This window comes from Vigna angularis, chromosome 8 (assembly GCF_016808095.1).
Source record: "Vigna angularis cultivar LongXiaoDou No.4 chromosome 8, ASM1680809v1, whole genome shotgun sequence".
In the NCBI taxonomy this organism is placed as follows: Eukaryota; Viridiplantae; Streptophyta; class Magnoliopsida; order Fabales; family Fabaceae; genus Vigna; species Vigna angularis.
In genome coordinates, this window is record NC_068977.1 from 27,249,936 (window position 1) to 27,274,613 (window position 24,678).

At 34.5% G+C, this 24,678-nt stretch overlaps 1 protein-coding gene and 1 long non-coding RNA gene across 2 annotated transcripts; both read right to left on the minus strand.

The window, feature by feature from the left end:
- Positions 1-4,850: 4,850 nt before the first annotated feature.
- Positions 4,851-6,953, minus strand: LOC108345443 (uncharacterized). The gene is made up of 3 exons (XR_001833665.2): positions 6,694-6,953; positions 5,120-5,156; positions 4,851-4,996 (listed from the first exon to the last, which is right to left on the minus strand). It is a non-coding gene; the product is annotated as an uncharacterized LOC108345443 (long non-coding RNA).
- A 10,562-nt stretch (positions 6,954-17,515) lies between these two features.
- On the minus strand, positions 17,516-24,063 carry LOC108346082 (proline--tRNA ligase, chloroplastic/mitochondrial). Its single transcript, XM_017585037.2, has 11 exons — positions 23,682-24,063; positions 23,531-23,587; positions 22,631-22,741; positions 22,385-22,471; positions 22,179-22,292; positions 21,881-22,087; positions 19,923-20,060; positions 19,117-19,278; positions 18,786-18,985; positions 18,111-18,194; positions 17,516-17,976 (listed from the first exon to the last, which is right to left on the minus strand). Exons 1-11 carry the CDS (start codon positions 24,018-24,020, stop codon positions 17,835-17,837), a joined length of 1,641 nt encoding a protein of 546 aa, XP_017440526.1. The 5' UTR covers positions 24,021-24,063; the 3' UTR covers positions 17,516-17,834.
- Between the last annotated feature and the right edge of the window lie 615 nt (positions 24,064-24,678).

The following is a 24,678-nucleotide window of genomic DNA, read 5'->3' on the forward strand; positions in this document are numbered from 1 at the left end:
GAAGAGACCTTCGTTTCTGAAAAAGAAAAAAAAATAAACCCTAGAGGGCTTGGGCCTCGCCTAGAAAATGTCAAGTGCACCTCTAAATTTCATTTCTGCACCCATTCACTAACACGTCAGCATAAATATATCTATAAAATAACATGTCTTCTGCCAAATCATCAAACCCTTAACGTCGTTTGTTTCTATTTAACGGAAGGGACTAATTTGACTCAAAATTTTAAAAATGAGGATCCATTCCAAACATTTTTAAAACGAGAGACTAAATTGAGATTTGTCAATGAAACTGATGACAAAATTGGCTATTAAACCAAAATAATACAACACAATTAGAGGCTTTTTCTTCTCTCATTCTTAAGAAAGAGAACGAAGTCGTTTACTAGCCAATTATTTGGTAGTTGAGTGATAGCTTTTTAAGAGAAAAAAAGAGTTATTAATCCTCATTTAATAAACATTGTATGAGGAAAAAACGTGGGCAACTAAATGTGATTAAACATATAATTACGTGCCACAATTTCTAATTTGTATAGAAAAAAGAAAGTGATTCTAAAGTTGGAGTTATTTGGAACATTTGATAATTGAGCAGTGGCCCAGTTATAGAAACTAGAAAGGGATAAAGTAAGTGGAATACTTTTGGGGAGATCTTTTTTTTTTTTTTTGTCTATTATTTTCAAATCAAGAAATATTATCTCTCTTTACTTTCTTCCTCTTTTGTCCTCTACGTTTTAGTTTGTTTTCCAAACAGAAATTCCTACTTTAGTAATATATCTATTATTATGATTTCCAGCATGACGTAAAATGAGATATTTAGCTAATTTATATAATGGGCAATAATTGCTGTATTTAAACACCCTTGATTTCTTTGGTTCAATGTTGGTTCGTGATGCTTTCCTACTTTTCCTCCATATCACATTATATTGTATAATCTGAAATGATTTTGGTTCTACTTTCTAAGATGCTATGGCATTTTCTGATTGGCGTCTATGAAAATTCAAGATCATGTGACCTATGACATTTAACATGAGATGTATTTCCTATGTGTTTCTGTGGTGGTTGGAGCTAGTGGAAGTAATTGAAATAGATATCATGAACTATGGTCGGCCAATCAAATGAGAAATGCAGCAACCTTCATAACGAATTGAGCTTCACAAACAATTGCCCAATTAAGAATGGGATACATAAAAAACCAACTCATTTCTCTCCCTCTTCATTATCATTATGATAATCAATTTCTCACACTAACCACTCATTACATTCATCAGTCTCATTCAATACGATAGGGTTTATTTCATCCCTAATATGGTATTTTGAACAAGTTGTTGATTATACTTTATGTAAACCAAATCATGCAACCTTTTATGGTCCAAATCTATTCATTTTCTTTGAATGAATCTACATTATGAATAAGTAAAATGTGAATTAATTTCTTTCTACACTTTACAAATAAAATAATAAGGAAATGAACCATGTCTTATTATACTTGCTCAAAAACACTACAATTGAACTCACATCTTGATGAACTACATGTTAAACTTAAAGTCTTGATTGCTAGCTTTTGTAAGTTGGGATTTGCATGCCCATAATTCTTCCACCTTTGAGCTAAAAAGCAAAGAAAGTAACCATTTTATTTTAGTGCAATTTAGAACATGCTTAAGTGTCTCACCTAGGCTGTGGTCTTCCTTGATTCTTTGGAAAAGTTATCACCAAAGACTCCACTTACACTCTTATAAAGAGGCAAGTTAGTTAAAAAAAATTGTTGCACATATTTACTTGGCACCAACCTCCTAATGCAAGCATACAATCCATTTGTAACTTCCAAATCATATTCCATGTTTGGGTTGGAATAATAGAATTCTAGGTTCAAAAAGTGACCATTTGCATGCAAGGGGCAATGAAGATGACATGTCCATCAGTTATCAATTGTAAATACATCATTGTGTTTACTTTGATTGTTGTTGATGACTTCATTATTGTTTCCTTGGCTTTCTCTGTTGCTTCATATATATAGTTCATAGTTGATTTTCTTTCCCCATCCATTAGACAAAACACATGAACAAAATGAGCCATAACTTTGAGAATAAATACGACATGATTCTAAAATTAAGGAATAAGAACAATTTTTGTAGTCTCCCTCCCCTTAACTTCCTTAGATAGCTTGTTATTGTTCCATTCATCAGAAGTGAACATCTTTCTCAAATTTCCCTTCTCTTAATGCAACCTTTGTAATAATAAATAAGAGGTAGCAACCCTTATAACATGTCTTAATAATTTCCTCTTATCAAAGTAAGCTTTCCAATGTCTTCAAGTATCAAATCTATAAAATGGACAACACAAGGAGTCCAATAGAGATAAGGTCTTTTATATCCAATAACTTACTAGCCAACACATAATTGCTCCCATTATCTGTTATAACTTAAACAACATTTTCTTCTCCAATTTCCTCCACAAGGAATCAAGCACTCAAATAATTTTTCTCTTGTCTTCACAAATTTAGGAACCATCAATGGACTTGACTAACGTTGTCCATGCAAGGGAGTTCACCACAAAGTTAATCAAGTATAGTTGTTTTTTGTCAATCCATGCATATGATATAATAGAATTGCTATGTTTGTTCCATTGCCTATGATCCTGCAACAACTTCTCAGTGTAGTCAACTTGTGGAACTCTAATTTCGTGATAAGTAAGAATTGGTAAATTAGGTCTATAAGTACCTATGGCATCAAGCATATCTTGAAACTTTTCAACCTCACAAGATTGAATGACAAACCAACTTGATAATATATTAATGAATCGAGGCCTTTAAATTTTTGTCACATGTCTCTTTAATATGTATTACAACACTAAAAAAAATTATTATTTAGTAAAGATTTATTTTCCATTTTACGGAGGTGTTTACCCTCCGTAAATTAATTTTCAAGGGTTTTTTAAACCCCTGCAATTAAAGTCATAACTATTAATTTGTGGAGATTTTAATGGTCTCTAGTATCCGATTTATATCGCAAAGATTTTTTTGTGGAGGATTTTAACCTCTTATATTAGTGATTATTATTTTGTAGAAGTTTAAAACCTCCTTTATTTCAACTATTTTACTACAAAAATTAACCCTGTTTTTGTCAATTTTTTTGGATTAATACTTTATTTAAAATTATAATTTAAAGGTATTAAGTCGCCTCATTTGTATTATTTAGTGTGTGATTTTATTACTTTATTTTGCTTGTCTTACATATGACAATGTCACCGTTAAGATGCTTATATTTTTATCAACAATATTTATTTTTAACAAGATTCAAATACGGTAATGAAAACAAAAAAATACGACAAATTTTTTTACCAAAGTATTGAATTATATATCATTAAAACATTCAATTCTCAAAAACACAATAATATATAAAAGTAAGTTAAATTAAAACATAATTACAACTAAATTCATAATTACTCAAAATTCATAGACTAAATATAGTTTCATCCTAAAAGACATCATAAACTCCCTAAATGTTGCCAGCACGAGATGATCCTATTATATCCAAAGGAGACTCGGGCTCATTTGCATCACTACCTTCCTTAAATAAACAAAAATATTAAAAATAGTAAAGATTGCCTATAATTAAAGTATATCAAGCACAATGCTTCAACTATATTAGTAACTTACTTGAGGTTGATGATCAAAGAATAAGGTCAATTCATCATAAATCTTTCCTTCCTTCATTATATGTATGCTTTAAGTGCACCCAAGGTTGTTTGAAGTTGAGATTCTAAATTGTTGTACTTTTGTTGCCACTAATTAGAAGATGATGAAGGAACATTGGTATATGAAGAAAAATCATTAAATTCATTATGATTCTCTCTTGACCTTTCATTCAGAACATCGTTTACACCCACAGGTTATGACCTGCCTATATTAGTACCTTCTTGCCTATAATGCCCAAATGCATCATTTATCATTATCTCCATTAGATTTTTAGAATGAAATGTTTCTTGTATATCGTCTTCATTTCCTGAAATATCTTTTGTTTGCTTCTCACCATAAAGATTCCATATAACATAATTTTTAGGAAATTGTTTTAAAATCAAGTGTTCCTCAACTTCAACTCTATTATGCCATTTCATAAACCCACATTTCAAAAGCAAAATTTAAGAATTTTTCTAAACCAATAGAGTATTCAATTGTATTTAGAGGCTTAGTAATCCAAGATTTATCCAATCAAAAATATTCCTAAACAAAATGAAATACACTATCACATCAAGGAGATAACAATATTCATGGAAATAAATGTTTCCAAATGTAATAACCTTGAGAACTGTGAGATTCCAAAGTTTGATGGCAGTATCACAGTTGAAAGAGGGTGAAGGTAACATGGTTCCATGAGTTACAAGGACGAAAGCATCAACATCAATAGAGAGAGATAGATGAATATGGTTCATCTTTTGCCATATTTAGATATTTATTAGACCAAAGATAAATTTCAATTCACATTAAAGTTTAGTGATTATAAATAAAGTAAAAATAATGACCAAAGTTGTATTAAAGAACTATTAATATTATTATAAACAATTTTTAATAAAATTTTAAAAAATGTATAACATGCAGGCAAATTAGAAAACATAACAGTATCACAATTGATATATAACTATAATGTCTATATTCTAATTTTTCTAGTATGATTAAAACACTTAAAATCTATTCTAATTTTTTTTACCATGACTAAATCATTTAGAATAACACGTTTTTCATTCAGACTACATATACACCAATTACTCAAGCTAACAACAAAGTATATGACATCGCTAATAATACTTCAACCAACAAGATATGCCACTCTAATTATATAAGATTTAAAACATTCAATATCTAAAGTAAAAATAATTTATTAGATATGTAATAAATGATATATTGTTTTACAAAACCCTTAACATTTTATTCAACCATATACACAATCTTAAAGAATAGAATCAGAAACTTTATCTTCAGCACTTTCTTGAAGAAGAGACTCGTAACCTAAATCAGAATAAAAATACCAAATGACAACTTATTATGGCAAAAAAACCTAGAATAGAAAATTTCCAAGAATATTTAACAAGGCAACTAACAAAAGGAGGGAAGCAATAGGGAAAAGCTTACCATTCAGAATAGATCGTTTAGTTGCCTTTGCATCATACTGAAATATACACAAAGGAAAAAAAAAACAAGGAAAATACTTAAAATAATGAAACAGATAAAAGTAGATAAAAAACAAAATTGTTTACATTTTTAAACAAATATCACTAGAGGACACAAGAATTTTTTTGGAATGATCAGATCATCATCTGTAAATCAAGCTAATTATTCCTTATTAGTTTAATTGATACTCATGCATTAATCATCATCTTTTGGAATAATTGAGTATGAGATCGTTTGTTTCTAGAATAAGTCATAAGGGATGTTGTCATCAATGTAGAGTGATAAAGTTATTTAAAAACGAATATCTATAGTTATAATATTAAAAGGAACAAATCATTCTTTAATGAGATGAATCTGATATGACAAAAAATAGGTTAAAAACTCATATCCCAAAATAATCAAAATAACTCTCAAGCATAATTCCTTTTCTTTTTCTTTTTATGTATTTAAATCTTCAATTCATTTTAAGAGGATTGGGTAATAAGGACTGCACTTGATAATTTCTGCTTGCATGAAGAGTTCAATTGAATGCAGTTTGTGGTAGAATCCTTCACTTCTGGAACCACTATCACTGCAGAAACTGGACATTATCTTTAGATTTTGTTAATTTTTCTGAATTAGTAAATAGATTTCATAGAGTTTTAGATTACTCCAGCACGTACACATTTCCATGCAATAAAATATGGAGCAATAACTTATGATTTGAAATAGTGATCTTGGCTAAGCCTCCTTTCTCATGTAGTTTTCTGCATATTGGTAGTTTGGTGGTTGCAGAATACTAAGTTTCCGGATTCTAATATTTCTTTCATGATTGAATTGTTCCACTGTTTGTAACAGTTTTCATTTTATGAGAAAAATCCCTACATTGTAACCAGAGTTGAAGAACTTTTCTGGCTTTTTATGTTTCTCTGTAGAACATAATTTATGTAATCTATGTTGTAAAAATCATCCACCAATACCAAACCTTACTGCTGTTATTTTACCCATTTATGACATAATTTTGTTCTGGGACTTGGTCAGAATTAATAAGACTGCCAAAATAACACTCATTTACGACATAATTTCAAGGCCGTTCAACACTCAAGCCTCTCCAGAGCTCAGTACCGTACAAATCTATCAATTATCAATAGTAGTACATAGTGTTCCATCGTCTACAATTAGCAATTATATGGACAGATCATGCAACAAAAAACATTGAAAACAAACTACAAAATCGCATACAAAATACTTCCAAAAAAAACAACTAATTGACCTACGACAAACAATTGCAATCATCAAACCACGAAATGGGGGAAACATTGTTCAGAAAATCACAAAACATGGGCAACATAGTTCTTTTTTAAAGCGAATATCCAATCTGAAGCAAGGGTCAAACAAGTACCGAGATTAAGATATACCAATTTCCTATTAAAAAAATTATTTAATGGATGAACGAGTAAGAGTGTGGAAGTGAAAGAACTCAATTTATCCATGTCGGAGCAGAAGAGGGTTCAGAAGAAAAATCAGAAAAACACGACTAGGTTGAAGAGTTAAACCTGGCCGCGAACGTACTGGTTTCTTGAAGGCTTGAAGGAGACATGACTTGCACACTGGTTTCCTAAACCTGGCCGGCAACCACACTTGCTGAACCTTGGCTGACGAGCACAGAGAAGAGAATGCAACAATGAATAGCTCCACTAACAACGATCAGAATGAATGGAACGCAGGTTTTGGGCGAAAGTGAAGTGAAATTTGGGAGCAAATAGAAAATGAAATTTGGAAGCAAGGGTTTGATGAATCTGAACTTTTAAGTTAAACTCCCGCTTAAGTTTCGAAAATTTAGGGAAAAGGAAAAAAATTGGAAAATATGAGATTAAGTGAGAAGATTGAAACTTTAAAAAATTATTATGAATTATGGAGGTTATAAACCTCTTAAAAAAAATTAAAACCCTTCAAAAAGAAAATTAAAACCCTTACAAATATTACCAATCAGACAACCCAAAATAATCATTTTATTTGTGAAGAATTTTTATAATTTCCACAAAATGATCTTTATTAAATAATATTTTTTTAGTTAAACAATATTTTAGAACGGTTGTAACGAAGTCGATGTGACAAAATACACAGTAGAAAGATTAAAATTTTTTAGCATTATATAACATCGGTTAAATAGATAACAGTAGCATATGATGATACTACATCGGTTACTAATGACACGCGATGTAGTATATCTTGCACACATCGGTGTGTGTCCTAATTTTCATTTTTATTTCCCTCACTCTCACTCTTTCTTTGTTCATCTTCATCATTCTCGCGTGTCCTTTCTCTTCCATCTTTATGTCGTTGTTTCACCACCCTGTTGGACAATCATTACCTCCGTCTTGATAGACCGCTTAACATCGTCACTTTCTCCGCATGCATGAACTACTCGCACCATTGTCTCTGTCGCAAACATGGATGGTTAAGGTTGTTGATTTCTTTGCATGCCTGGACCGTTAGCTGCACCGGTTTCTTTTCACGCTTGGACCGTTAGAGTCATTGGCTTCTCCGCATGCCTAGATTGCTCACGCCACCAGTCAAGTTGTGTGGATTGCTATTCCAGTGCAGGCCAAAGCTTCCCAACGTCACAACTCCACTCACGCCATCGTTAAGGTTAGTGTTTCTTCTATGTGCCACTCGCGATCGTTTTTCTTGTTCTCTGCACCATTCATCTACGAATTTTGTTGTAAAATTGCTGACAAAATCACGAACAAAATTTCCTGAGACGTGTAGAGTCACTGTCCTTAAGGACTTATTCGCGGTGTATAGCGCAAGTCTCCCAAGATACAACAGGACCTTCCCAGAATATATCTCAGAACTAGCAAAGAACTCTATACGAGTATATATCCAGGATATGAGATATAGACAACAAGATAGGAGGATAGGAAATCAAGAGAGAAAATAATAAAGATTATTGTTGTAAATTTAGGCTGACAGAATCACGAACAAAATTTCCTGAGGCGTGTAGAGTCACTATCCTTAAGAACTTATCCGCGGTGTATTGCGCAAGTCCCCAAGGATACAACAGGAACTTCCCAGAATATATTTGAGGATCTCAGAACTAGCAAAGAACTTTATACGAGTATATACCCAGGATATGAGATATAGACAACAAGATAGGAGGATAGGAAATCAAGAGAGAAAATAATAAAGATTGGAAAATATGTTTTTGTACTGCACCCTTAGAATGGAAGAGGAGCTCTATTTATAGAGCTAGGTGCAAAAGAGTCGTTCCTAAGAATTGGAACGTTGCTATAGGAACGTTGCCAAAAAGAAACGTTGGAAATGACCGTTTGGAAAGAAACATTGCAAAAGTTTCTTTTGCAATATTATAATAATATTTTACAACAATCCCCCACATATTGCAAAAGAAAGTTAAAAGAAAATGTCTTTGATCCAAACAGTTATGTCTCAAAAGTGATTTCTCATTTTGCAGGTAATTCTTTTTCAAAAGAAAGATATGTCATCTTTGTGTAAACTTGGAAAATGATTGTATATAGAGCAATAGCGCAAATCTTTGTTCTGATGAATAATCAGAGATTGAAAGTAAGATAAGAGTATTTATATCCTGGGTCTTATAAGATGTAATGCATCAGAGCTGGTATAGTAAGCTATATGAACCAGTCTTAGATCGAGAAACTTAACACACAATGTAATTGGTATAACAAGCTATATGAACCAAAGACACTTGACGTGTGTTAGAGGTTTATCAATCACAGTACACCCCCACAATCCTTGTTGTTATCGCTGTGATGCGCTTACTAGGCCATGCACGTGCCCGGTATTCATGAGTGCTCTAGAGATCATGCCAAGATCTCATGCAAGCGGCCCCACTTGACACTCATATAGGTGATTTCATCAAGTGTATGCTGCAAGTCATACATTACCCGTAAGGGATATGAAGATCATTAAAAACTTTGATTAATTACAAAGTTTAACCTCTCAATAATGCAGTCTCTAGCACTTTCACTCACACACCATAGGAAGGGACATAATTGATTGAAATCAATTTAGTGCTATCAGAACTAACAAGTGACTTGTTTTTACCCATATGAACCTTATTCATGGGATCTCCAATCACAAAGGTTGGGTTACCATCACTTGTTTGTTTGTCAGTGGCTTAAGTCCCATTCCCCTCGATGTTTCTAAGATCATATTTCTTCCCAAGGGTTTTGTCAGAGGATTTGCTAGATTCCGTTCTGACTTTACATAGTCAATGGAAATAGTTCCACTCTTTAGCAGCTGCTTTACCAAATTGTGTCTCAATTGGATATGTCTATTCTTTCCATTGTAATTCTTGTTTTTAGCTATAGCTATTGCCGATTGGCAATCACAGTGTATAGATACCGATGGGGTTGGTTTCATTCCTAATGGAATGTTCGCTAAGAAGTTTTTCAACCACTCAGCCTCACTATCAGCCATCTCAAGGGCGACAAACTCAGATTCCATTGTTGATCTTGCAATAATAGTTTGTCTGGCTGATCTCCATGTAATCGCACCACCCCCAAGTGTGAATACATAACCACTAGTGGATTTTGTCTCATCTGAATCAGAAATCCAGTTAGCATCACTATACCCTTCTAGTACAACGGGAAATCCACTATATTCAATGGCATAATCCATTGAACCTCTTAAATATCTCATAAGCCTGGAAAGTGCATCCCAATGTTCTTGATTTGGACATTGAGTGTACCTACTCAGTCTACCTACTGCATAAGCAATATCAGGTCTAGAAAAGCTCATCAAGTGTAGTAAGCTCCCAATTATCTGGGCATACTGAGGCTGAGATAATGATTCTCCTCTATTTTTCATTAATTTAGAGTTAGCATCATAAGGGGTACTCACGGTTTTGAAATCATAATACTCAAACTTCTTAAGAAGTTTCTCAATGTATTGTTCTTGGGATAGTAATATACTATCTCCCTTCCTTATGATTCTAACACCTAAAATTACATTGGCTTCACCCATGTCTTTCATTTCAAAATTCGATCCTAGAAATAATTTAGTTTTAGTAACAATCTCATTGCATGTACCAAAAATTAACATGTCATCCACATACAAACATATAATGACACAATCACCTTTTTCAAATTTAGAGTACACACATTTATCAGCATCATTAGGTGAAAAACCATCACATAGCAATACATTATCTAGTTTTTCATGCCATTGTTTTGGTGCTTGTTTCAATCCATACAAGGATTTTAAAAGTTTACATACCTTATTCTCTTGACCAGGTACAACACACCCTTCAGGTTGAGTCATATAAATTTCCTCCTCTAGATCACCATTCAAAAAGGCAGTTTTAACATCCATCTGATGTATCACTTGCTTATGGATAGCTGCTAGGGCTAACAACACTCGAATAGAGGAAATCCTAGTCACTAGAGCAAAAGTATCAAAGTAATCTATGTTGGGTTTTTGAGTAAAACCTTTTGCTACTAATCTTGCCTTATATTTCTCTATGGATCCATCAGGGTGATACTTTTTCTTAAAGATCCACTTACAACCAATGGGTTTTGCTCCTTTAGGCAAATCTACTAAGGTCCAAGTATTATTTTTCTAAATTGATTCAATTTCAGTCCTAATGGCCTTATCCCACTGTTTTGCATCAGGAGCACTAATGGCTTCTACAAAGTTACATGGATCATTGTCAACAAGATAAGTATAAAAGTCATTTCCAAAGGAAGTTTCCTTTCTCTGCCTTTTGCTTCTTCTTTAATCGTCATTTAAGGTATTACTATTATCATTATCATCAACAGGTTGAGACATCTCACTAACCTTTAAGGGAAACACATGTTCAAAAAATTCAGCATTTTTCGTCTCCATTATAGAATTTCTTTCAAGTATATCACTTTTAAGAACTAGAAACCTATAGGCAGCACTATGTTCAGCATAACCTAGGAACATACAATCAGAGGTTTTAGAGCCTATTTTCCTTTTCTTAGGATCAGGTAACATCACCTTAGCTAGGCACCCCCACACTCTTAAATATTTAAGGTTAGGTTGATAACCTCTCCAAAGCTCATACGGAGTTTTACCAGTTTTCTTATGAGGTATTCTATTTTGTAAAAAGCACGCAGTAAGCAAGGCTTCTCCCCAAAGGTTATCAGGTGCACTAGAACTAATAAGCATAGCATTCATCATCTCCTTAAGAGTTCTATTCTTTCTCTCAGCTACTCTATTAGACTCAGGTGAATATGGTGGAGTTACCTCATGGATGATTCCTTCTTTAACACAATAGTCATTAAAGAGCACATACTCACCACCTCTAACTGATCTAATCCTTTTAATTTTCTTATTCAACTGATTTTCTACTTCTGCCTTATAGGTTAAAAACACATCAAAGGCTTCATCTTTGTGTTTGATTAAGTATACTTTGGTGTATCTAGAATAATCATCTATAAAGGTCACAAAATAATTTTTACCTTCTCTAGACATGGTTTGTTTCATATCAGCTAGATCAGTACGAATTAACCCTAATAGCTCAGTTTGACGTTCTACAGAGAGACATGTTTTCTTTGTTATTTTAGATTCTACACATATATCACATTTACTACTCTGTTTATCATGCATATTAATCAATCCTAGTTGTTTTAATTTCATAACATAGGAAGAATTTAGATGTCCTAATCTAGCATGCCATATATCATACGAGTCAACAATATAAGTAGAAGAAGATGATTCATTAATATTTTCAGAAACATTTAGAATGAAGAGTCCTTGATCACAATATCCCTTCCCCACGAAAACATTATTTTTTGTCATAATGATCTTGTCAGACTCAAAAGTCACTTTAACTCCCACTTTTTCCAGTAGTGATACAGAGATTAAATTAACTCTGATTGATGGCACATGTAGCACATCACTCAAGGCCAGAGTCTTTCCAGATGTGAGTTTGAGAAGAACTTTTCCTTTTCCCAGAACAGGAGTGGTCCTGGAATTACCGAGGTAGACGTGTTCTTCTCCATCCCCTACACTAGTGTAAGAGGTAAAAGCACTTCTGTTTGCACAGATATGCCTGGTAGCACCAGAGTCTACCACCCACTTTCTCACATTGGTCATCAGATTTACTTGAGAAACGACCACAGCAATAATGTCATCTCCTTCGACTATATTAGCCTTAGGAGGATTGTTGTTTCTTACTCTACGCCTACACTGCGGTGCATGATGGCCTGGCTTCCCACATACGAAGCAATTTCCTTTCTTTTTAAAGTTGGGTTTAGATTCATGGGGACGAGATTTAAGAAAATTATTTTTCCTTTTGTGATCAGGTTTGTATTCGTACCTTTTTGGAGCAGGTTTTCCTTCTACCATATTTGCTTTCGCAGATAAAGCTTTGGCCCTTGTAGTAGCAGACTCCTTCCTGTTGGTATCTTCAATTATTATGTGTGTAATGAGTTCTGGTAGAGACATTTGCTTGTGTCTGTGTTTCAACTGTTGTTTGTAATCTGTCCAGGATGGCGGCAATTTCTCGATCAGTAGTTCTGAAACGAATTCATCCGGTAGTAGAATGTTTTCTGCTTTGATGTCTTCGAGCAACTTGTGGTATTCGTTGATTTGAGTTTTTATGTCCTTGTCTTCAATCATTTCCCAACGGTAATAATTTCCTATGACGAATCTTTGTCTGACGACATCTTCGGCAGTGTATTTGAGAAGCAACGAGTCCCAAATGTCTTTTGCTTCCTTGTAGGAACAGTACACATCGAACAAATCATTAGAAAGTGCACTAAGCAGAGTGTGTCGGCATACCTTGTTCGCGTAAGTCCACTCTTCAACTAGTTTTGAGTTTGAAGGAATAGTGGAGTTGGGCTGCGGAGATGAAAGAGCAGCAACTACTCCATACATGTCTAAAAGGGTGGAAACGCGTTCTTGCCAGCGTCGGAAGTTCTGTCCAAAGAAAATCTCGATTTTTGACACGTCCGGAAGAGATTTTGCGAAGACCGTCTGGGTTCCGGAAGCAACGGTTTGGCTCTCTGAAGGCATGATGTTGATGTCAGCCATAAGTCCTTAAGATGGCTGGTAGTGAGGCTGAGTGGTTGAAAAACTTCTTAGCGAACATTCCATTAGGAATGAAACCAACCCCATCGGTATCTATACACTGTGATTGCCAATCGGCAATAGCTATAGCTAAAAACAAGAATTACAATGGAAAGAATAGACATATCCAATTGAGACACAATTTGGTAAAGCAGCTGCTAAAGAGTGGAACTATTTCCATTGACTATGTAAAGTCAGAACGGAATCTAGCAGATCCTTTGACAAAACCCTTGGGAAGAAATATGATCTTAGAAACATCGAGGGGAATGGGACTTAAGCCACTGACAAACAAACAAGTGATGGTAACCCAACCTTTGTGATTGGAGATCCCATGAATAAGGTTCATATGGGTAAAAACAAGTCACTTGTTAGTTCTGATAGCACTAAATTGATTTCAATCAATTATGTCCCTTCCTATGGTGTGTGAGTGAAAGTGCTAGAGACTGCATTATTGAGAGGTTAAACTTTGTAATTAATCAAAGTTTTTAATGATCTTCATATCCCTTACGGGTAATGTATGACTTGCAGCATACACTTGATGAAATCACCTATATAAGTGTCAAGTGGGGCCGCTTGCATGAGATCTTGGCATGATCTCTAGAGCACTCATGAATACCGGGCACGCGCATGGCCTAGTAAGCGCATCACAGCGATAACAACAAGGATTGTGGGGGTGTACTGTGATTGATAAACCTCCAACACACGTCAAGTGTCTTTGGTTCATATAGCTTGCTATACCAATTACATTGTGTGTTAAGTTTCTCGATATAAGACTGGTTCATATAGCTTACTATACCAGCTCTGATGCATTACATCTTATAAGACCCAGGATATAAATACTCTTATCTTACTTTCAATCTCTGATTATTCATCAGAATAAAGATTTGCGCTATTGCTTTATATACAATCATTTTCCAAGTTTACACAAAGATGACATATCTTTCTTTTGAAAAAGAATTACCTGCAAAATGAGAAATCACTTTTGAGACAGAACTGTTTGGATCAAAGACATTTTCTTTTAACTTTCTTTTGCAATATGTAGGGGATTGTTGTAAAATATTATTATAATATTGCAAAAGAAACTTTTGCAACGTTTCTTTCCAAACTGTCATTTTCAACGTTTCTTTTTGGCAACGTTCCTATAGCAACGTTCCAATTCTTAGGAACGACTCTTTTGCACCTAGCTCTATAAATAGAGCTCCTCTTCCATTCTAAGGGTGCAGTACAAAAACATATTTTCCAATCTTTATTATTTTCTCTCTTGATTTCCTATCCTCCTATCTTGTTGTCTATATCTCATATCTTGGGTATATACTCGTATAAAGTTCTTTGCTAGTTCTGAGATCCTCAGATATATTCTGGGAAGTTCCTGTTGTATCCTTGGGGACTTGCGCAATACACCGCGGATAAGTTCTTAAGGACAGTGACTCTACACGCCTCAGAAAATTTTGTTCGTGATTTTGTCAGCAATTTTACAACAAATTTAACATCATGTTACACCTACACCACACGTTACAACATCGTCCACCACTCAACTACTAGTAGGTGTCTCATAGGCCTATGCATTATGATTTCAAGTGGTCATATTCTACATTGGTTATTCATAACCGATGTAATATGTTTAGACTTTATCCACTCTTTAATTAATTCTACATTGGTTACTACTGGATGTTAGCTTGCCTTAGTTTTTTCCTTCTTTTTTCTATTGCAGCAGCTGGATTTCTACAAAACATATCCATTGGTCCTTTTCTTCCACCGTTTTTTCTCCCTTCTATCATTATTAGTAGTGGAAATTTCAACTTCATCTTCACTCTCGTTATTATTTTTGGCTGCACTGTATCTGGGATTGACGGAGGAATTGTCTACTTTCTCTCTATATAATTTCCAAAGCTCTTCTCACATTTTTCGAAGACTTGGTGCAAGCATCAACGTTGTTGCTCTAGTAACTCCTCCTTTCATAACTTTCTCACAATAATTACAAACAGTTGTATTTAAATTTGATTAATTCATTGGATGACAGTGTTTCTAATTCGGGTCAATTCTGTTAGATGTTCTTAAACTGTCCTGGCCATTATTGTTGCTGGAAAATAAATATAATTTTTGAAAAGTAGTTATAGTGAAAGTAGAGAAGTAGAAAAAACATACTAAAAAAAAGAACAAACTTAGCGACAGCTGGCAGGTTAAGTTAAATAATGTTTTAATGAGTCTGACCCGATTTTTACCGTTATGTTTTAAACACTCGGAAAACACATATTAGGATGTAATTAAGATTTAGTGTGCGCCGTTGCCATTGCCCCTATCTTTTCCCTTGGCCTTTTTTGTTCAAGTTGTTGTCTTCTTCTTTCTCCACCCCGCTTTTTCCGTCATTATCTTCCGTCACCGCCAGCCGCCGTGAAAAAAAAAACGACCATCAGGGCCCTCATGAAAAAAGACGAATCAGGGGCCCTCATGAATAAAAGCGACCATCAGGGGCCATCACGGAAGACCCACTTCGCCCACCTCCCTGTTGTGGCACTAGGTTGTTTTCACCATGATGCCGCCACGACCGAAATTTGATAACACTGAACTGTCTTGATCCTAAAAACTATGCATGTGCCCGCAAGAGTAAGATTATACTTAGCGCAAAACTTTTTTGTAGTACTATAAATATTATCTGTATTGCTCTCAGATCAAAATTATCCAAGTAATTAAATGGATTTGAGAGGATTTGAAGGTAAATTTTTTGTTGCTTATTTGAGTAGATTTGAAGGTAAGTGAGAATGGATTTAGAAGTAAAGTTTGTGAGAATTAGTGTAGAATTTGATTGATGTGACAAATTAAAAAAATTTACTTTCGAATCCACTCTCACTTATCTCCAAATCCACTCAAATAAACAACAAAAAATATACCTTCAAATTCTCTCAAATCCATTCAATCACTCTCCCCAAATTCATTCGAAGTGAACAAAGTGTCAGAGATGGAGAAAATGAAAGATTTGTTCTCTACTATTTACTTATCAAGGAGTCAATATATACCAGATGACAAAAGGACAACTAAAAATATAGCACAGCATGCCCTGGGGAATGAAACAATTTAGGAGGGAAAGTTTTAGTGAAGATGTCAAAAAAGCTAATGTAATGAAGAAACTAGAAGAAGATTCATGAGACCAAAGAGGAGTTTTTTCCAAACCAGGTGACAGTCAATTTCCAAGTGTGTGTTCTGAAACACGGGTTTTTGCAGCAATGTAAAGTGTGCTTTGACTGTCACAATATAAAGCAGGGCGTCGTATAAGGGAGACTTGTAAATCTTGAAGCAAATAGAGTAGCCATTGAAGCTCGCATGTAGTGGAGGTGAGCACTCAATATTCAGTCTCAGCAAAAGATCTAGAAACAGTGGATTGTTCCTTAGTCAGCCATGAAACTAATGAGCTGCCAATAATAAAACAATACCCAGTGATGGAGTGTCGAGTGTCTACACACATGGGCCAGTCTGCATCACTGAAACCAGAAAATTGGAAGGAAGATGTTCGACTAAAGAAGAGACCCTTCCCAGGACAACTCTTGAGGTATCGAACAACTCGAAAAGCAGCTTGGAAATGGGATTGGTGGAGGCAACCACGAGATATGAGATTGTTGGCACGTTCCCAAGAAGGATAAACGAGATCAGTGGTAGCTGGCACAGGTATGGTTCCGTTCAAGAAATCCATTTTGCTTTTGGAAATTAAAGTCATATTCATATGGAACGTGACCACGAATGGTAATTGCTGCGAGTTAAGGCTAGAATGATAGAGACTGAAGAAGTATTTTCACTAGGGCACTACATATTAAGGGCTGGAAGGATCGATACAAGGATCAGACATTTGTAAGATGTGAGAATTCTTATTGATGGAAGACATTTACGGAGGAATAAGCATAGCTCCAATCGGATTGGTGCTCTGATACCATAAAAGGAAAAGAAAAAAAGAAGCGTAAAAGCTGAAAAAAAGAACACTCAGGAAATGAAAGATTTGTTCCCTACTATTTACTGATCAAGGAGTCAATATAAACAAGATGACAAAGAAAAAAACTGAAAAATACAGCACATGTCCTGGGGACAAATAACATAATACAGGAGAGACAAGGACAAAATAAGAATGAAACAAAATTCTAGAGTTGTCCAATCAGGTCTGCAAATTATCCGTAATATTCTTTTCTTTTAACAAAGCAACATAAAATATAGATGTTATTAAAACCAAAAATTCAAGGTATCATATCCTTTAAGCAGAATTCTTATGGCAGAAACATAAACTACGAATACTCTTTTCTTCATGGAAGCAGAATGTCTATGAAAAAAGACAAACTATATAAAAGAATTCATATATTACAGAGATTTAATCAAACAATAGTAATATAAATCACTTCAAAATTTAACCCCAACGGAATCAACTTCATTTTTTTCTAAACAAATGACGACAGCCTAAGAATTGAAGTTCTGAATCGATATATAACGTATTTTTCATATTAACTAACCTAAGTTACAACAAGAAATTGACTTCTATAAAAAAGAGTAAATTTAAAATAAGTAAAAAAAGAAAAAAAGCACAAATACCCGCTTGCAGATATATAACTTGGGAGTTCAAAAAATTAAGAAGCTTGCAGAGTTAGTAAGATTTAGCAAAAATAGCCACTTCTTCAGCAGGATTACCGGTCATCAAGCATGTTTTAATCCCTTTTGGCTGTTCAAAAGGATAACACCTAATAGTTGCTCCAGTTTCTTCCTTCACTTTTAACTCGTCCTCATCACTGTGACATTATGTAAAGCTTGATATTAGAGTCGTGAATTAATCAGGTTCCTCTCTATATACATTAGAGTTAGAAGTTATCTTCTCAACGTCAAAACATAAATATTTAATGGCAAAAAGTAGGGGGGAAACAACCTAGCAGACCAAGGGCCCCTTGCCCATTTCCCTTCAGATATTGCAGCTTTAAGATCATTGTATGAGCTTACATCTACGATATTACTGCGAGAAAGAAACTGTGCATGTCAATTTGCCTGCCTACCAGTGAAGCCCGGAACATATTTGCAATTGAATGAGCATAACATGCAGAATAAAAAGTGAAGCTTAAGAACTTAGGGAAAAGTAAGAAGGCATTGTGTTTAATCGCATTTTAATAAAACCTTACTACAGGAAACCCTCATTCCAATTGGTAGCAATAGTTTTTGTCACCACCAAAGCATTAGAGATAGTTCTTAATGAAGTTCTAGACAGGACTTGGTTTGGTCAGTCCAGTAATTCACGGTGCAAATATCTATTTACAGGTCAGATCTGAATTTAGAACGGAACCCTACCAGACTCAAACCACGTATTTGTTATTGAAGTCAATCAATGCACAAAATTTTCTCCACAGAAATTATGCAGGCAAAGTACCAAACTGTTTTGACAGAGCCCAAGATTAAGCAGTTATACTACCATTACTATTCTTATATTCAGGAAACAAATGGCTAATGCGACTAACATTAAAATTACAGTGGCTATTTTGAAGAACTCAAAAGTATGTTAGAAAAGTTATGTATAGGAGTCACAAGCCAAAGTAGAATTGAAGGAAAGAACCTGTCTCGAAATGCAATTGCTCTTTCCAAAAGGGACGACTGTATCTCATCTAACTTGTCTTTAACATAAGCCTCCAAATTCGAAGGTTCCATAGAGATTCCAAACACTTTTCCTTGCTTCCCAGGGATATCTCTCCTCGATATTACCACACTTCCACTAGCCACATCACGAGGACCAATTTCAATTCTAAGAGGAACACCCTGAAAAATGTGAAGAGACGCAGATGATATAAATAAAATCAGATACTAAAAACAAGATAAGACCCTGCAGCATGTGCTGAAGCAATGCACATTATTTGGTCGTCCCAGAATATCCATTAAAGTTTAAATACCTTCATTTCCCAGAAATTGAATTTCCATCCAGGGGTTCTTTGATCTGAGTCATCAAGTTTAACTTTAATCCCTGATTTTAGAAGTACATCCTTTACAGTCAATGCTGCATTTAGAACTGCAGCTTTTTCTTCATCCTTCTTCCAAATGGGAACAATTACCACCTAAACCATTAATACAAAACATGATTTTGACGAAAATGAAAAACTCATAATTTATTTAAATTACAATATGAAAGTAAGGGCTTGGAATATTATCCTGCATCTAAACGTAGAGGTTTGGACTTTAGAGCAAATGATATATTTTTTTCATTTTATGTCACATTTCCTATATTTTATAATGTTTTAGAATGAAAGGCTATCATGTAACTTTTTAAGCTCCCTAACTATTTTTATAAACATTTTGTAAGGAAACAAAAAGCCTTTTACACCCTCCCCCTCCAAACTCTTCCATCCAAGCATACCCTTAATGAAATATGTTTGCAGATCAAGGAAATTAGCAATGAGATACTAACATGTGAATCAAAAGCACATGTATTATGTATAAATAATAAATAATTAGCACTAAAAACACAACCCTTCAACAAATTGCCTGAAAGAGGCAGCTCAGCAAATCAATATGATGAAAGCAGGTTTAGTATCTAGTGTTGCAGGATGTTCCTGTAAGAATATTTACAGCAAACGTAGGAAACTACATTATTCACCAGCTTAGCCTCACCAAGGTGCCAAGTTTTCCAACTTCGAACAGCTAAATTTAGCCAATGGTGCCTAAAGCACAAGGTTTAGACACCAGTAGCATCCAAATGTACCTGTATCGGTGCAATCTTTGGGGGAAGCATTAGGCCTGCATCATCTCCATGGGTCATGATGATGCCTCCAATGAAACGGGTACTAATTGCCCATGAAGTCTGCCAAACATGTTCTCTAACTCCATTTTCATCTGTGAACTGCACAATTACACATTTTGAACAACTGCATCCTCATTGAAAAGACTATATCAATATTTTGAAAAGAAAACAAAAATAATAAGAGTTAACCCCATAAAAGAAATGGGACAAAAATAAATAAATAAATAAGTTTAGAGTAAACAAAGTCTAGATACCGGCATGCTGCAAATACTAAAAGATTCAGTTTGATCTTCCCCATATGTATTCGGGTATTTCAGGGCTTGGTATTTAGAAAGAAGATTGAGTTACTAGCTGGGTAAAAGCAACTGATGAAGCACAAAAGGGCACAAATCAATGACCGAGGAAAAAATAGTAGAATTTAGAAATATATCATTATATTATATTTGTAAGTGGGATTTATCATAAGAAGTGAATTTATTAGTAGCTTGGTCGTTTAGGACTTTTTTTCTAAATGTTTTAATTTAAATCAGAATGCTTTTAGGATTAATTTTGTTCTAGTTAGGGTTTTGTACTTCCACTCTTCTCACCTTCTTCGTCCCACCATTTCTCCCATATGTATATAACAGATTTCTCAATCTTACATCAGAAACATACTTTTCAGATGAAAACTATTTAACCATACAGCTCCAACTTGAACAAACAAATCACTTTTTTTCTGCAACTGACATTAACAGTAACAAGTAAGATGGCATGGGTTCATACTATAACTTGCAGGAAAGTCTGTTGAAATAAGCAAGAGAAATGAAGTGCAGAATTATGCCTGCTTACTTTGTAATTTTATGAGCTGAAATCAATAACTCTATAAAGTTATGTCAATGACAAATTCATTAGTTTTTGTAGACACCAGGGTAGTAAGTATTTTTCAATATACTATTCGTACCATACATACATTAGGATTTTTCAAATAACAAAAACGACAAAATGGGCTTTATTCATCCCTTAGGCTTAATTACTGTTTCTACCCCTCTTCCTTTAATACACTTTCACGTACTGTATCTCGTGGTCCCTGAGTCTAACACTAAGATTTAATAGTGACACAAATCACTACAACACTCATTTTTGCTCCCAAATTGATATGGTATAATTTGAATCACAGTGAGAATCAAGGACAAAATCGTGCATGGGTTGTGTGACCTGGATAGAAAAACCCAAAATCTGCTTGATTTTTTGTGATATGAGCAGAAAGATGGGCAAAATGGTCATTCTTTTGCCTCCAGCCATGTCCATTTATCATTTTTCCATTTTCCTAACTTCTAGATTCAGCCATAATCTCTCTTCTCCACCTATACGTCTCACCCACTTATCTGTTTTTCCCTCATGTCTACTTAAACGATAAATGCTAGTGATTTCTTAAATGTTCCCTTCTACTCCTCAACAGAACGTTGCAGCAGTGATGTAGATCTTGGAGAGGAATAGGATGCAATATAAATGTTTTGGATAGAAAATTTTTGTTTTTGAGGCTGTTTAGAATGTGCAGTGTAGCAGCAAAATCCATAGTTTGCAGTAATAATGCAGTAGCAGCAACAAAACTTATTGTTTGGATGGCTATACAGCAAAATTTGTTTAGTAGCTTATAGCCATTGTTATAGGATTTAGCAACAGCAGTATTTTTTAGGAGGTTGTGTGGCTGAAATTGTGATACAGATACAACCACTCTTTTTGACTAAGTGGTTGTTATTAATTGTATATTTTCATGTTTATGTAGTTAAGTATTCAAAAAATAGTCTCTTCGATACATCTTTTGTATCTTGATTCAACTACCATGGTAGACGCAAACCCAAAATAATCCCATATCACAAAAGAAATCCAGATAAAGGAAACACTATGTATTCGGCAATAATTAAAGCAGTACATCAGACCTGTGTCCCAAAGGCACGGGAAAAGTTTTGCCCAAGGTTATGACTGGTTCCTGCTTGTAGTGCTTTCTTGTCACCCATCATAGCCTCAATTGTATAGGTCTTACAAGCACCAGCAAATGTTTCCACTTTAGATTTTCGACCAGTAATAACAGGTATTGCAGCTTGCTCATACGCAAATCTGGTATAGATGTCAATCATCTGTATAGCCTGCAGTTGAACATGATATTACTTAAGATTGTGCAATAATACATTCATTCCAGAAAATATTTTACCATCTTGACATAGATAAGACATGCACCTCATCCTCTGCTTCCTCTGGAGTAGCATGAGCGGTATGCCCTTCTTGCCAAAGAAATTCAAGAGTTCTCACAAATGGTTTAGTGCGCATCTCCCATCTAGTCACGTTTGCCCACTGAAAGCAAGTTGGCAAAGTTGTACGTCATTCAACAATGCATGTTCTTGCTCACAAAAATAAAATAAAATAAAAGGTCACAACAGCATTACCTGATTAATCAAGAGAGGAAGATCACGATAGCTATGGATCCATTGAGTAAACATATGATTCACAATGGTTTCACTTGTAGGCCGGACCTGCCACAACCTCAACAAGTGCAAAAATCAAAAGACAAAACCTTAGGGTCACAGCTTTTCAATGAATATTACAGATGATTAATCACTTTAATTTATCTCAAATATTACAACAAACATTAAAAAATTTCACACATGAAAGCAACTGAAAAGCATACATACCACGAGTTTCTCTTCAAGTTCCTTTCCACCCCCAATTGTCACCAGAGCTAATTCAGGACTGAAACCCTCAACGTGACTAGCTTCTTTCTCTATAAAAGAGTATGGGATAAACTGCAGCACAGATTAAAAAAAGGCATCAAACAAATGATAGATACAATAATTTCATGCCCTGGTCATAATCTTTGTACACCACAATATAAAGATCTCACTTTGCTCAACCCTCACTTTTTGACACGACATATAATAATGGCACGCTATAGTGAGAAACATTCAAGCACTTTGCAATCCCTATCTCAATTGTCAAGGTTAGCATAGAAATGCTTGCATAAATTTTGGGCAAATATATCATTAAGGAAGCATTTGGAATAGCTTACAGAGCTTATTTGGACCGATGAAAGTGGCCTAGACATGTTCGGTACGTATGTTTGGAACTTATTTACAGAAGCATTTGGAACTTTTACATTAGTTTTCTCATTTACCTTCTCCAGAAACTGAGGTACGTAAGTTTATTTTTAACTTTAGGTAAAAGTTTCAATTCACTTTGCTTCATATCTCGCTTTCTTATAAGTACTAAGAAATATCCTAATAGAGTTATATTGTTTAAATTTTTATAAAACAAGAGCTTACTGATAAGAATGAACAATGTGAAACTTAGAGAAATAAGCTAAGAAGAGCTTTCAAGAAAGTCATCATGAGCCACAAACAAAGGTACATAAAAGCTCTTCCAAACACACCCTTTTACATTAGCTCCTTTAAACTCATATCAACAAGTTTCATGCAGTTAAAGCTTATAAACTGATGTGGTAAGTTATTGAATAAGCCGTTAAGTGATCAGTTTACCCAAAGACACCCTAATAACTGTAAATAATCAATTTACTAACTATGGATGTTAACTTTTACCTGGGGAAAATACATGTTACTATGCCCAGTCTCCTTGAACTTCACATTCAAGTATTCCTACACCAACACCCAAAAAGAAAACAAAAAATAAGTTCAAATAACTTAAATTATGAAAATAAAAGGTACAAGAGGCGAGAAAATGCAAAGAAACCTGAATGGCTTCCCAAATGGCGTAACCGTAGGGACGAATGACCATGGTGCCGCGAACCGGACCATAATCGGCCAACTCAGCATTGGCAATAACGTCGAGATACCACGCGTTGAAGTCCTGTGATCGTGGCGTGATGACTTGCTCGGGAACTCGGTTCTTCGAGTTGTTGACTCTGTCCTGTGTCTCCGCCGTCGCGCTCTGAGCGGAGAACGAGGCGGCAAGCGGCCTTTTCCGGAGGTGGTGGCGCCGCCGGAGAATCGCGCGGGAACGGCGCGCGATGGCGGCGGAAGAGGTCGGGGATAAGAGGTGGGTGAAAGAGGTTAGCCTGAGAGACAACATCTGTGGCTTTGGAACACTAGTGACTGAAGAGTCTCCAGATCAGATTCGGTTCTTATTAAAAGGTTATTGTAATATTTACAACCTTATTTCAAAAATTATTTTATAAACTTTATATATTAAATACTTATGGTTTTGTGGTAGCTTCTTTGATATTATTTGGTCTCAACCTACGTAATAATTCATTTAGAATATGTCCACACCATCAATAAATAAATAAATAGATAAATATATATAGATATATATATATAATTAAAAAAAAACAGTTAGATTCTAATATAAAATTACATTTTACAATCTATTCCATTTTGTTTTCTTTCTAAGCGGTGAAGCGAAAATTTTAATAAATTCCACATAACAACAATAATTCTATTTCATTTCATTGAATTTATTTCATTTTAGCTACAAGTAAATTTAAAATATCTTTTTATGAGATAATAACAAAGTAAAAAAGTGGGAGTACTTCTTTAAAATTGTATTATGATTATATTCTCGTTTCTAAATAAATTCATGTGAGACATAGCGTTATTACATACAAATTTATTATAAAATAAAATAAAATTTAAGAATCACACTATGATTATTATACTGTGCATATAAGAAAAAACAAAACTACTTTGAATTTTATATATAAGAAAAAAGAATTCTTTTAACATCTCGT